The sequence below is a fragment of the Melanerpes formicivorus genome, unplaced genomic scaffold (genome assembly GCF_026170545.1).
Source record: "Melanerpes formicivorus ecotype bairdi unplaced genomic scaffold, bMelFor1.0.p_v2 SCAF_38, whole genome shotgun sequence".
Lineage (NCBI taxonomy): Eukaryota > Metazoa > Chordata > Aves > Piciformes > Picidae > Melanerpes > Melanerpes formicivorus.
This window is the reverse complement of record NW_027142390.1, coordinates 4,177,416-4,191,024: the sequence shown is the minus strand read 5'-3', so window position 1 is coordinate 4,191,024 and position 13,609 is coordinate 4,177,416. Positions and strand designations below refer to the sequence as shown.

The 13,609-nt window shown below is 47.4% G+C and overlaps 1 protein-coding gene across 1 annotated transcript in view; it reads left to right on the top strand.

Moving 5' to 3' along the window:
• The first annotated feature begins 3,576 nt into the window (after positions 1-3,576).
• STAB1 (stabilin 1) overlaps positions 3,577-13,609 on the top strand; it is a 70,722-nt gene continuing 60,689 nt past the window's right edge. The window contains 5 exon segments of the mRNA XM_068157900.1: positions 3,577-3,594; positions 3,596-3,709; positions 5,101-5,253; positions 10,612-10,748; positions 12,804-12,919. Coding sequence (XP_068014001.1) covers positions 3,577-3,594; positions 3,596-3,709; positions 5,101-5,253; positions 10,612-10,748; positions 12,804-12,919 — 538 coding nt within the window.

The following is a 13,609-nucleotide window of genomic DNA, read 5'->3' as shown; positions in this document are numbered from 1 at the left end:
GGAGCTGGGCTCCTCCGTGTGTGTGTGTGTGGAGAGAGATAAACAGCCTCCTATTTGCTGTGCAGCCCTTCTGGGGTTTTTTTTACTTTTATCAGCAAACTTTCAAATTCTTCTTCCTTCCAACTTGCTGAGAGAAAAGAAAAAGCAGCAGGGTCGTGTCCTAGCCACTGCAGCGAGAGCCTCCCCAGCGCCTTCAGTAGCTGTGGTGCAGCTGGTCTGCTTCCTCCACACGGGCACTGCTGGCGGGGCCTGTTTAACCCTTTGCTAGTGCCTCGCTAGACTCCCTGCCTCCTGACACCCTTCTGGGGCAGAGCTAAGAAACTTGATGTTCTCTCCCAGCAGAGCAGAAGGTGAGCCTGTTTTTTCTCTCTGTGGATGTAGCCAAGTGGTCAGCTCCCAGAGAAGCTGTGTGGCAAGGTAGCCTGGGTGGTAAAAAATCTATTTGGACTCAGTATTTTCTGTCAAGATTGCTTAAACAAAAGATTTCAATGGCAGGAAATTGCCTAAGCCGACCAGGGCTGCAGGCACTTACAGAGAAGGGCTGGTGACTCAGCAACTTAAAATGCAGCCACAGGCAGGGAGGCTGGAAGGGTTCCTAGCTGTATCCTTTGCCTTTACCCAGGGAACTGGTTGAGTAGTTCTGAGCAGTACTTTTCTCCATCCCTGGTTGCTAATGTTTTCACAGGCAATAAAAAGGTAAATCAGCTCTTAGATTTCCTAGAATCAGACACTTTTTAGGGTTGGAAGGGACCTCAAGGATCATGCAGTTCTAACACCCCCCCTGCTGTGGGCAGGGACACCTCACACTACAGCAGGTTGCTCACAGCCACATCCAGCCTGGCTGCAAAAACCTCCAGGGATGAGGCTTCCACCACCTCCCTGGGCAACCTGTTCCAGTGTCTCACCACCCTCATGGGGAAGAACTTCTATCCTAACCTCCAATTTGAATCTACCCATTTGTAATTCTGTTCCATTCCCCCTAGTCCTATCATTCCCTGACACCCTACCATCCCCTTTAGAGGACTCAGCCTTTCAACACATAACTAAAAAGACTGAGTGAGGAAAGAATTTTGAGCACTGTTGCTGGTGAGCTGGGAGCCTGAGGGCACAAAGTGCATTATCAGTGCTTTGTGGAAGACATCTGTGTCAGGGCCAGGAGTCAAAGATGATGCTTCTGAGATCCAGATCTGCTTCAACTGCTAATCCAGCCTCCAGTTGCCATGGGGGCAGGAGACACTTGACTGGTAAGTGAACCTCTCCAAACCAAGCAGAAGCCCATGTGCTACAGCTCACATATGAACCCACTGGTCCCCAGCTGACAGCTCCTGCCACATGCTTTAAAACTGAATTTGCACAAGCCTGATTTAATCAAACATTGAGCAGGACATGAGTGAAACCTGCACAGAGCCATTTGCATGCTCTGTCATCAGATCACCCTTACAAAGATTTCCCTTCCCCCCAAGTTTTCCTGTCTGACATCCTCCTTTAATTGCTGGTGACACAGTAAGTCTCGTGGCTTCATTCTCAATGCCCTGGTGGGTGTTTCCTATCTAAATTCTGGACGGTTTAGGAGCAATCAGAAGTTGAGCTCTCTTGTCACATCTCAAAGTCTTTCTCAGTGGGACTTGGGGGATTGAAATGCTGTGCACATCAGCATCTCATCTAGAAATGAGTGAGGGACTTGAGGGGTTTTAGTCATCAACAATTTTCAGTGGCGTCGGGCAAAACACTGACCCAATGCGTTTTGCCTCTAAGACATAAGCTTTGTATTGATGTCATCCATGAGAAAATCCATCTGTCTGCCTAGGAGGAGCCCTACTACCAGAAGAGAACAGAAACAGTGGAAGTGGAGCAGTAATTTGTGGTTATTTTGCCCAGTTCTGCTCCCTGTGCTGTTTCCACACCAGTGTGGCCAGCTATGATGACACTGCCATCTGCAGCGCCGCTGTGAGCAGGTTGACACCTTTCCACTCCATGCTGGACACTGTTAATGGCTGTTGGCTGCTCATTAATTTGGAGGCAGGTTGGTGCTTTACCTTCTTACTAATTCCCAGAGTCACAGAGATCCAAAGCTGCTGCCAGTTTTGGTGTTCCAGGTCCAGCAGCAGTGATCAGCAAAGTGAACTGCTGTTCTCTCAGTGACTGAAGCACTCTGCCTGTGCCACTTGATCAGAAAGCAGCATTTGCTGAGAGGTGACCTGATTCTTCAGTTTGTGCTGTGCTGCTGTACAATGACACCACTCCCTGTTTACATCTTCTTTATTGCTGTTGTAGTTCTTGCCTTTAAATGAGGTATGGGCTGATAAGGAACTGGCTGGGAACCGTTTGATCCTGCTGCAAGCCTCTTGATGTTGCTGTGAATCTGATTTAGTGAGTTCAGGCAGGAATTTCACTCAGCCTTTTTCACTTCCCATCCTCCTTTCCTTGCAGTGGGTGGGATACAGTGATGACAAGCACAAGGGGAAAGCCTTGGAAGCAGTCTGTGTGTGTCTTTTTTCCTCTATAACACTTCCAGTGTTGAGCCATTTAGAAAACTGTCTGAAGACTCATGTCAAGGTGTTTATGCTGCTTCAAGTGTCTCAGGCTAAGCTATTCTCACTTTAAAACTTCATTGGCTATCTGTGGATGTCCAGTACTGGCAACTTACTCTCTGTGTTGCACAGCCAGCTCTTGGGCAAACCCACCAACAAGCAGCTAACATCCTTGGGGGCTGCCTGTTCTGTGCCTGCCTCACGGGCAGCATGGAGCAGAGAAGCGGTCTCATTGCTCTGTTTGCACAGGCAGTCTGCTATCATGACTGTTGGTAAGGAAAGCATTGCACAGGTCTCCAAGGTGCCAGATGGTTTCCAGAGCTGTGTGAACCCTCTGCCCCAACAGAGTGGCTGTCCATTGGGCAGCAATGCTTCCAGGACTGCAATTGTCCTGGAGCAGTGTGCCCACATGGCCAAGAAGGCCAATGGCATCCTGGCCGCGATGAGAAATAGTGTGGCCAGTAGGAGCAGGGAAATCATTCTGCCTCTGTACTCAGCACTGGTTAGGCCACACCTTGAGCACTGTGTCCAGTCCTGGGCTCCTCAATTTAACATGTCCAGAGAAGGGCAGTAAGGCTGGTGTGAGGTCTTGAGCACAAGCCCTGTGAGGAGAGGCTGAGGGAGCTGGGGTTGTTTAGCCTGAAGGAGGCTCAGAGGAGACCTTATTGCTCTCTGCAGCTACCTGAAAGGAGGTAGTAGCCAGGTGGGGGTTGCTGTCTTCTCCCAGGCAACCAGCACCAGAACAAGAGGACACAGTCTCAAGCTGTGCCAGGGGAAGTTTAGGCTGGAGGTGAGGAGAAAGTTCTCCACAGAAAGTAATTGGCCATTGGAATGTGCTGCCCAGGGAGGTGGTGGAGTCACTGTCCCTGGAGGTATTCAAAAAAGGATTGGATGTGGTTCTTGGAGCCATGGTTTAGTGGTCAGGAGGTGTTAGGTATTAGGCAATAGGTTGGACTTGATGATCTCTGAGGTTTTTTCCAACCTGGTTGATTCCATGTGATTCTGTGTGAGTGGTCAGATTGAGCTGTGGGCTGGTACTTCTGCCATGGGTGGCAGTGGATGGTTGTGTGCCTTATCTGCTTCCTGTTGGTGCAAGGGTATATAACAGTGCTGGCTGCTCATCATGCTGCCTGTGGCTGTGGGATGGAGGAAGAGGTGAAGCGCAGTCAGCGGTGCTAGTAAGTACAGCAGCTGCTCTTGCGTGCTTTGTGTGTCACTACCTGTACCTTCCTGTGTGTGCAGGGTGGGGGGAATGGTGTTCTTTCAACTCTTTATGTAAAGGCAGGAATAGGTTCTGATTTATCCTGGTTTGATGTGGGCACCTTCATGTGCTATCAGTGGCTCAAAAATTCCATCATCTCTCATTGCTCAGCAGGATTTGTTACTAATGGAAGCAGTCCTTAGACCAGTACGGTACAGCAGGTTGTCCTGGCAGCACAGGGGGACAAAGTTTGTGTCAAAACTGTCAATAATAATTCATTGGTTGTTTGTAATGTTCAAAAGGAGAAGATAAATTATATCATCATGTTAGGAAGAAGTTTTTAATAGAAAGAATGGAATGGGCTGCCCAGGGCTGTGGTGGAGTCCCCATCCCTGGAGGTGTTTAGGAGGAGACTGGATGGGGTGCTTGGTGCCATGGTTTAGTTGATTAGATGGTGTTGGATGATAGGTTGGACTCGATGATCTCAAAGGTCTCTTCCAACCTGGTCTATTCTATGCTCTATTCTATGCTCTATTCTATGCTCTATTCTATGCTCTATTCTATGCTCTATTCTATGCTCTATTCTATGCTATATTCTATGCTATTCTACCACACCTCCATCTAGCATGCCTTTTGTTTTTTAAATCCCCTTTTGGGACCTTCCCATTCTGAGTGCTAAGGAAGCGCTCCTTGGATTCATTAAGCTGTCAGCAAAGTGTTTGGGAAATGGTGAGTTTCATCACTGCTGCCATGGCACCTGCAAAACGTGATGCTCCTCTTGCTGAGGAGCTCCAATGATGTCAAAGAATATTCAACAGATTCCAAAGCCCACCCAAAGTGGCTGATCAACTGACTCAAAGTGCTTACACTGTTGCTCTGAAGCACAGCACAGCACTGGCATGGCTTAGCTCGTGTGGGATAAGTGATGGTTGGTTCTATCTTCTGTGTGAGGTGTTGTGGATATACTAACACCAGTGGCCAGAGGAAGTGAACTGACCCCTCATGCATCCATGGTATTTAAGTTGGCCGATTTGGATTTGCCTGCAGTTAAGCATACAGTTAACCTCTCTTCATTCCAATTAGTTGAAAACTAAGGATTTCCTTCCTTCTGTTTTGAACTGATATGTAAGAGGAAATCCGTAGATGTTCCTGTTTTGAGTGAGCCTTTTACTAAGGAGTCCTGCTTGTGCCTTGACAAAAAAAAAACCCTAGAATAGAAAGAAAGAAAAAGGTGATATCGGTTCAGCTGTAACACTACAAGTAGCAGATCCACTTCTGAAGGCTCTGCAGCCAAAGAGCACAGTGTGAAAATGCTCTCTCCCTGTTTCCTTTTAACCTCTGGTTTGTCTTGGATCTGACTCTCCGTAGGCGGTCTTCTCTTACAGAAGTTTCGGCCTCGATCACCACCCCTTCTGTGGAAAGGGTCCTGCCTGTGGAATCAGGAAAATGCGTCCTCCTGGCTTGCTGTTCTTCTTCCTAGCAGCATGCTTCACTCCCCCAGCTGACTGCCAGAGTCAGAAGGTAAGTTTGGGAGTCTTTCTTTAGATGTTCATTGAACGTTTCTTCATGTCTGGAAGGTTGGGTGCTATTAAATATTCCTCCCCAAAACTCCCCTTTTCAGCTGCAGTTACTTAGGTGCAGGATATCACCCATGGTGAAACATTGGGGCTGTAAGGTATCTGCTTATGTGTGGGTATGTGTGTAATCTAACCTGAGGAACTAAAAACAAGGTTGAAGGCAGCTGCTGGACGTTTAGATGAGAATAAAATTGTACTTATGCTCAGCACTGACCTCCAAAGTAGCTGCATGAAAGGCTCAGCATCTTTGTCTCCAGCTGTGTTCTGGACAGGTGATGGGAGCTTAGCACGCAGCAGAACAGGACCATAAGTTCCCAGGAGAATGTTACTAGAAGGTGTTTTGGTTTGGTTTGTTAAATCTGATCAAACTGTTGCTTTGCAGCAGGCTGGAGACCTTTGTTTCAAGTACATTTCACTGCCAGTGAGGAGTGAGGATTACTTTCTGTTTTGTTTCAGTGTTGTCATTTCTCCCTTGCCTGCTTTGTCTCCCTTCGTGTGTGCAGCAGCAGCTGGAAGAGTCGATGCTGCCTTTGCAGATCTGGTCTCTGGGCTCCGTGGTGAGGCATCCCAGTGTCTGCAGGCTAGAATTCACTCTAACTCATACTGCATCATTTTCTGCCACCCCCCTTTTTGTGGCCTGCTGCTGGAAGAATGAGCTGACCTACAAAGTCAGAGTCTGTGAGAGGCATTTTGGAAATCCTATTCCCTGGGGATATGGGATAGGGAAAGGTGGTCTTGGCTTGAATGGCAGAGGGTCCTTATGGGGAGCAGACAGACCTGTGTCAAGGCAGGTTCATCTGAGAGAGTTCTTATACAAAAAGCAGCCCTGAAAAGATGCTTTGGGTGCAAGCCTTTGCTTAGAGCCTTTCACAAAAGGGCCATTAATGACTAATAAGCATTCCAATAAGGTAAGGGCCTCAGGAGCCTTTAGATTTGTAGGATCATTGAGGTGACTTGAGCACAAATGTGAAGAAGTTGTCTCTGCTGGTGATTTTTGCTTGTCTGGAGGCATGGTTTCCAAGCAGAAAGGGTTCCAGTATGGTTGTGTGTTCAGAGGCAGGGCTCACATCCTCAGCTGCTGTAGGTGGCAATTTCTGTCCCTTCACTTTGAGACACTGCTAGTTTCTGTAATCCCTGAGTTGTCTGGCTTGGTGTAAACCAATTAAAATACCAGGTAACAAGTCCCTGCTCACAGAGAAGCAGACTGTTTTGAATCACCTCTGGAGTAGTTTGTTTAATGCAGCAAAAATACCTCCCTTTTAGAGCTGGGGGCTTTTTCCTCAAAAGATTCCCACACTGACAGGTTCTAATGGGAGGTAAGGAAAAATAAGGGTCCAAAGAAGTCTTGTCTGATAGTTTGGGGCCTTTGGATCTGTTTGCAATAGAAGTGCTGTGATTTCACAAGAGGCCTCCATTGGCTTGCTGAGAGCAGTCCAGTCTCAGGCTGTGCTGGTGAGAAATGAGGGGATTGCTCTCTGCATGCCTCTGCCTCCAGTGTTCTGCAGCTGAAGTGGTGAGCAACACCAGGGCAATAACAGGTCTTCTGTTATGTGATCTCTGAGTTTGCTTGCTCAGCCTCGGGATGATAATTTGCTTGGACAAATGTGAAAGGTTTGTGTGTCCAGGAGTTGCTGGTCTGTGCACTTAAAAGAGCTGCTTGGGAAGGTAGATGCTTATAATGACTCAAACATGTGTTTTGTAAAGGGCAAATCCACTGGAAACTTGGTGAGTCATTTGATAATGACTGCTCCCAGAACTGGCTCCCAGGATGGTTGGAGCCCAGCACTGACGTCCACATATGTTTTGCTTTCTTTCTTGAGTTTTTCCCTGCAGAAGGATTTGTGTGAGAGCTGGGGAGGAAAAGATAAAAGGTGAAAATGAGAGGGCTTAAACTAGTCCTTAAAGCAAAATAAATCCTCCCCAGCTTATGTTTCTCTGATTGCATCAAGAGAATAAGCAGTTGAGAAGTGAGGGGCATCTGTGTTAGAGTGAGAGGAGGGAAGGGAGCACTGCAGCATCCAGAAGCTCAGAGATGTCTCAGCTATCCACAGAGGGCAGTGGCTGCTCATGCACACGCAAGGGTTTGAGAGCAGGCAGACAGCAGAGTCCAGCCCTGGCAGACAGAGCTCAGTGTGGAGAGAGGCACTCTGGCCCTTAACTTCTTCTAGCTACAGCTAGATGTCTTTTGCTTTAAGAGCCTCCTTTAATTTTGGAGCAGGTTGCTTTGCACCCGAAGTGTGACACAGCCCAGGCTCACCACATCACCTGACCAGAAGGGTGACTTTTACACCCCCTTTCCCTGGCACAGCCACCACGCACCACACTGACTCTTGGCCCACCAGGCAGCATTGCTGCATCACAGGGGTACAAATTCCCTCTCACTGCTGCTTCAGTCAGCACCTTCAAACATGGAATGAGTGGTCATAGGTAAGCCCAAGGGAGCAGTGCATCATTGTTTTCCATGAGGCTGTGTCCCAGGAGGCAGCTCTGACTCAAATTCCTGTCTGCCTTTCATCCCCTCCAAAATGCAAGTATCCAAATTGTTGCATTTATGTCCCTTGATTCCTTCTTCTGCTTTTCTAAGAAGCAAAACACTCCAGAAAATGACTGCTTCATCACTTCTGTCACTCAAATAAGAAGGGAAATATACTTTTTTATTGTTTTCCACACAGCTGTTTTCTTCCTCTTTTCCCCTGCCTGCTGCTGCTGCTGACACAAGCATCTTTCCTCAGAAAAAGAGGAAGATCTTACTGGAAAGTTGCCTAAAGCTCATGAAGTGTCCCAGGAAGGTAGGGTAGGGAGGAATCTACAGTAATTGTCCTCTCTTAGAGGCCTTCAAGTAATTAAAGACACCAACAGGGAGGAGTGACAACCCTTCTCCTCTCCTGGTGTCCATCTCCATTTAGAAATGGAGCCACGGTGATGAAGGGAAGAGAAAGGAATAATGTGGAATAAAATGTGAGTTATGGTGTCATCCTCCACCACCATGACAGAGGACACATTTAGTGGCCCAACTCTATCTGCTGCCAGCCAATTCCTGATGCCTGGAAGTGAAGATTAAACAGAGGATTGGAGAGCTTTAATGTGTTCTGTGCTCTGCTGGGTGGTATTTTTTGTACAGCTCAGACACCTGGTGAAGGTTTGTGGGGTAATTATGACAATGTTAAAACCACAAGTCATGGGTAGGTGTCCACCTCTGTTTTTCCCTTTCCTTTCCTCTTTCTGAACCATTGACCCAGTGTAGGTTAAAGCTGAGATTTGATGGGACTAGAAAAGCAGGAGAGGTTCCATTCTGACAGACCCACGTGCTATGCTTCAACTGGCTCCTTGTAAAGCTGAGCTTTAATATGGAGTCCTCATTTGTACTCGAATCAGCTGGTTGGATGGACTTCTTCTCCACCCCACAATGACACTGTTGATCCTTTCAGACAGAGTACTGTGGAGATAGCACCTCATTTATCCACCCATATTGGCTGCCTTCTCTGCTTTGCTCCTCGAAAAATGGGAACTCCCTGGCTGTACTCTGTGTCAGTGGAGTGAAAATGTAAGGAACAGCAAAGCTGATCTTCCTCCTGATGAACAAAACAATTAGTAAAGCTGGGAAAGGTGGATTTGGTGGATCTCAGATTGGCTTTGAGGTGTTTATATGGCAAGGGAGTCCTTGACATAGCAGGTTCCTTAGAGATTCTGCCACCAAAGGAAGCAGAGATTACTGCATGGTAAGGGAAGCCCCAGATGCACAACTAGAAACTGATACCCATGTGAAGGGCAGCCACAGGCCCAGAAATCACTTTCTTCATTGAGCAGTGCTCTTGCATGGGTGGCTGAAGAGGAAGGACCACTGAAGGTGAGAAAAAGCCCAGCTCTAGGCAGAGGGAACATGGGTGTGAGTCAGGAAAACATTCCAGGAAGATGTCCCTGTGGACCTGGGACTTAGGGGTTATCTCTCAGGAGGTTTTCCTGACAGAGGCTTCTGGTTATCATATGGGAGGGCCTTCCTGAGCTGTTGATAACTGATGGGAAGCCATGGACTTCCTCCCTTGCCTTGCCTTGAGGCAAACGTATGCATCTGAGCTTAAGTTCAGAGGAAGCAAAGCTGCGATTGCTGATGGAAATCCGAAACGAGGAGTTCTGGGCATGGGAGAACTGCTGCACTAACAGCATTGTGCAGGGTTGGCTTAAAAAAATCCCCAGATCAAGGCCTCCTCCCAAAATTTGATCTAATGTTTTTATTTTTAGAAAATACAGTGCCTGTGGAGGCACAGTTGATGTGAGCTGCATGGGTTTTTTCCAGCCAGTGACCTTTTGGGGCAAACACAGCTCATGCCTCCCAGCCTTTCTCTGCCACCATCAATGGCAAATGCTGCCTGGTTTTAAAATGAGCAAAGAGGGTTCTGTGCAGCTGCTTTACTGCAGGACTTTAGAAATCCAAGCAACTGCTCTTAGGGTAAAATTGTGACAAACTGCCATAGGCTGCTGCTGCTGATTTGCTCTGAGGAAGTGTTAATGGGTACAGGGGTACAGAAAGGCCCTGAGAGGCTTTCTGGTTGGGTGGACAGGCTCCTGCTGAATTTGTCACTAGCCATGTGAGTAATCAAACTCTTCTACCTGAACTTCTTGCAGTGCTTACCAAGTCCTTCACACTTGGGATCAAAGCAGCAAGGGCCATCTAGGTGGTCAGAGAGGTGCAGAGCACTTTTCTTGTTCATCTACACCCCTCTCACTTGTGTCAAAGAGAATTGACAGGAGAAGTATTTGTGTGAGCAGGTCCTGGGCTCTGGGACATAGACTGAGCTAAAGCATTTGGTTCTTCAGACCCATGAAAGAGCAAAGAAACCACCAATGAACTCCATCACAGCAATGGCACGGAGGAGAGAAAGGCTGTGTGGGATCTTAAAGTCAGTGTCTTCTGGCAAGGGTTATTGACTCCAGGTTTGTCCTCACGTAGCCCTACCAGATGTTTGTCAAAGATCAGCTTGTGTTACCAGTGCAGAGTGATGATTATTTTAGAGATGGTTAGAATTTTTGCTGTGAGGTGCAGAGGAGAGATAAGATTGCTGTGGCCTGCCCTCTTGCCTTCTAGCTGAGACTGAAGAGGAGCAGCAGGCAGCCGTGCAATGAGATGGCCTGGGCCGTGTGAGTGTGTGGCGTACCCCCCAGCAGCTGTGCTGGTCACTGCCCATCCCCAGTGGTGTCTGAGGAATGGTACCATGTTGATAGAGATATTAAAGGTTGGCAGGATGAGTGGCAAGGCTAACACTTTCATCTGGGGCTTATTTCCATTCTGTTTTTTCTGTTGAAGTTAAAATCCATGCGATGCAACATCAAGACGATGTTCACCACAAACACAGCGTGTACTTCCTGTGCTGTGGCACCGAAACTGTTGTGTCCAAGAGGCTGGTCAAAGACCACCCAAGGACTAGGAGTGAGGGGCTGCAGGTAAGACCCATTTCTTAACCCTGTTAAGTTTTTGCTGCAGCTTTGCTGTGCAAGGAGTTTCATAGTTTCATTCAGGGTTGGAAGGGACCACAAGGATCATCTAGTTCCAACCCCCCTGCCACGGGCAGGGACACCCCACACTAGATCAGGCTGGACAGAGCCTCATCCAGCCTGCTCTTAAACACCCCCAGGGACGGGGCCTCGACCACCTCCCTGGACAACACATTCCAGGGCTTCACCACTCTCATGGGGAAGAACCTCCTCCTCACATCTAGCCTGAATCTCCCCACCTCCAGCTTCATTCCATTCCCCCTAGTCCTATCACTACCTGAGATCTTGAGAAGTCCTTCCCCAGCCTTCCTGTAGGCCCCCTTCAGATACTGTATATGCCTTCAGGAGAACACATGTGTGTTTTGAGCTATAAAGATCCAAAGAGGTTTGTTTTCAGGTGCATAAAAAGGGATTTATGGCCCCTATTATTGTTGCTTTTGTCTCCTCCTAAACCCCAAGGTCTTTTTGCTGGCCTCAGGGTTCAACATGCACAGAACAAATGATGTGATCATTACCTCTCATTCACCCTAACCAACTTGAGTTCGCTCATCCTCCTGTAGCAGCTCAACAGAGGTCTGGCTAGCACAGAAACCTCTTTCAGACACACAACTCCATAGTGGATTATTAGGAAACTAATATAATGATAGTTCCCCTTGTCTATCCTCCCAGCTTCCAGCAATGACCCTCTGAACTTTTTACCTTCCTCGCTCCCTTTATGGCAATCCCTTGTTCATGTGTTCCCTGCTCTCATTCTGCTGAGCCCGACTCTAATAGGAAACGAGTGAAGGAAAACTGGATTTACCAGGAAGCTTTTCAAAAAACAAAGCACTATAGGTTATTGTTTGCATGGCTGTGCAGCAGTGAATGCCAGCTGCTAATATATAGCTCCATTGTCTGCTGTTTGCTGTGCTTCACTGTTCCACTGAAACACTCCAAAATAGCCGCGGCAGGTTTGCACTCGGTAGCAGTTTTTGCGCAGCCACAGGCAGAGGACTCAGACCGAAGCCTGCACAGCAGTGCTACCAAGACAATTTCCAAGTTCCTTTTGGGAAGGATGTGGTTCCAAAAATAAAAGAGAAATGTAAGAGCAATATGAGTGTATGCAGCTTTTCAAAGGGCTGGCTGCTCTTGTGGTGGTTGTCGGACAGTCCTAAGAATAGTTCTCTACTGCATACGTGCAGAACAAGAGACAGTGCCACCAAGGGCTCCCTCTCTGTGCAGAAGTGATGGCTTAAGGGTTGCAAATGAGTTGCTGCTTTGGAGATTTAAAGGAATTTGGCCAAAATTGCATAGAGAGTCTGTGAGTAACACAGATATTAAATCTAAATTTCATAGAATCATTAATGTTGGAAAAGTCCTCTAAGATCATCAAGTCCACTCAACATTACCATGACCACTAGACCACATCCCAAAGTGCCACATCTACTTGTTTTTTGAACACCTTCAGGATGGGGGGCTCCACCTCTTCCCTGAGCAGCCTGTTGTGATGCCTGACCACTCTTTCAGTAAAGAAATTCTTCTTAATATCCAATCTAAACTCCCCTTGGTGCAGCTTGAGGCAGTGTCCTGTCATTCATTTAAGTGTCCATCATCTCAGCCAGGATGGATAAAGAAAACTTTAGTGGCAAAAAAAGGCAAGTCCTGCAAAGAGATTTTGTCCTTGCACAGTTATTTTAGTTGGGAAGTTAAATGCTGTGTCACCCTGAAGATCCTGACTTTATTTCCCTGCTGTCTAAGGCTTCTCTCCTGATGCCCTCAGACTGCCCAATGTCCTGCCTCAAGTCCAGTCCCTGGCAAGTTTCCTTATAACCAATCTTTGAGTCTCAGGTCAGTGGGCATCCTTAGAGAAGCCATAACCCAAGGGCCAATTCTTGTGCCCAGGGAATGAGAATCCTTCTCTCCTTTCAGAGCTCAGGGCACAGCAGAGTGATTGCTCAGAAAGACCCCAGCAGGCATGCGGTGTGTTCATGTTGTAATCACGAGTCTGGGATTGTTCTTTTTAAGATTCACTGTCAAGCTAGGAGAAAATATCCTTTCCCAGCCAGGATGCCATCACATCTGTAAGAAGGAAATTGAGGAGAAGAGATGCTGTCCAGGATTCTGGGGCACGGAGTGTTATGGTGAGTTTGTCTTCTTCCTCCCACCCTCTGGAGCTGTTGAATAAGTCAAACCAGTTTTAATGAGACTCATTAAATATGCATCAAGGGGATTGATTTTCACTATTCCTCAAGCACAAGATCTCCATTTTCTGTCTGGGAGGCTCAGAATATAATGGGGAAAGCATCTCTTTGCTTTAGATGAGCTGAGCCCTCTTACATTTAACACCTAAGATAACCCCCTGTGGTGGAACTTCCTTTTGTCTCTCTTTTAAAAATAAGCTTTTGGAAAGGGATGTTTTTGTTCCTCTTTAAGAAAGTTTCCAAAGGAAGAGGAAGATATTTCTTTCTGATGTCCCTCTAGTCTGCAGTGCATGTGCCACATGCTCTGCTGTATAGTCTGGAGTTAGAAAATACTTAGCAGTTCCAGGAGAAGGTGAAAATAACTGACTGTCCCAATGCCCCCACTCAGGTTTAGGCCAAGGAGTGAGAGTTGGCTTTTCCTTGTCTTAAAAATCCCAGAGCAAGACCTACTAAGCTAAACACTTCCCATAGAATCAGTCAGGGTTGGAAGGGACCACAAGGATCATCTAGTTCCAACCCCCCTGCCATGGGTAGGGACACCCCACACTAGATCAGGCTGGCCAAAGCTTCAGCCAGCCTGGTCTTAAACACCTTCAGGGATGGGGCCCCAACCAGCTCCCTGGACAACCC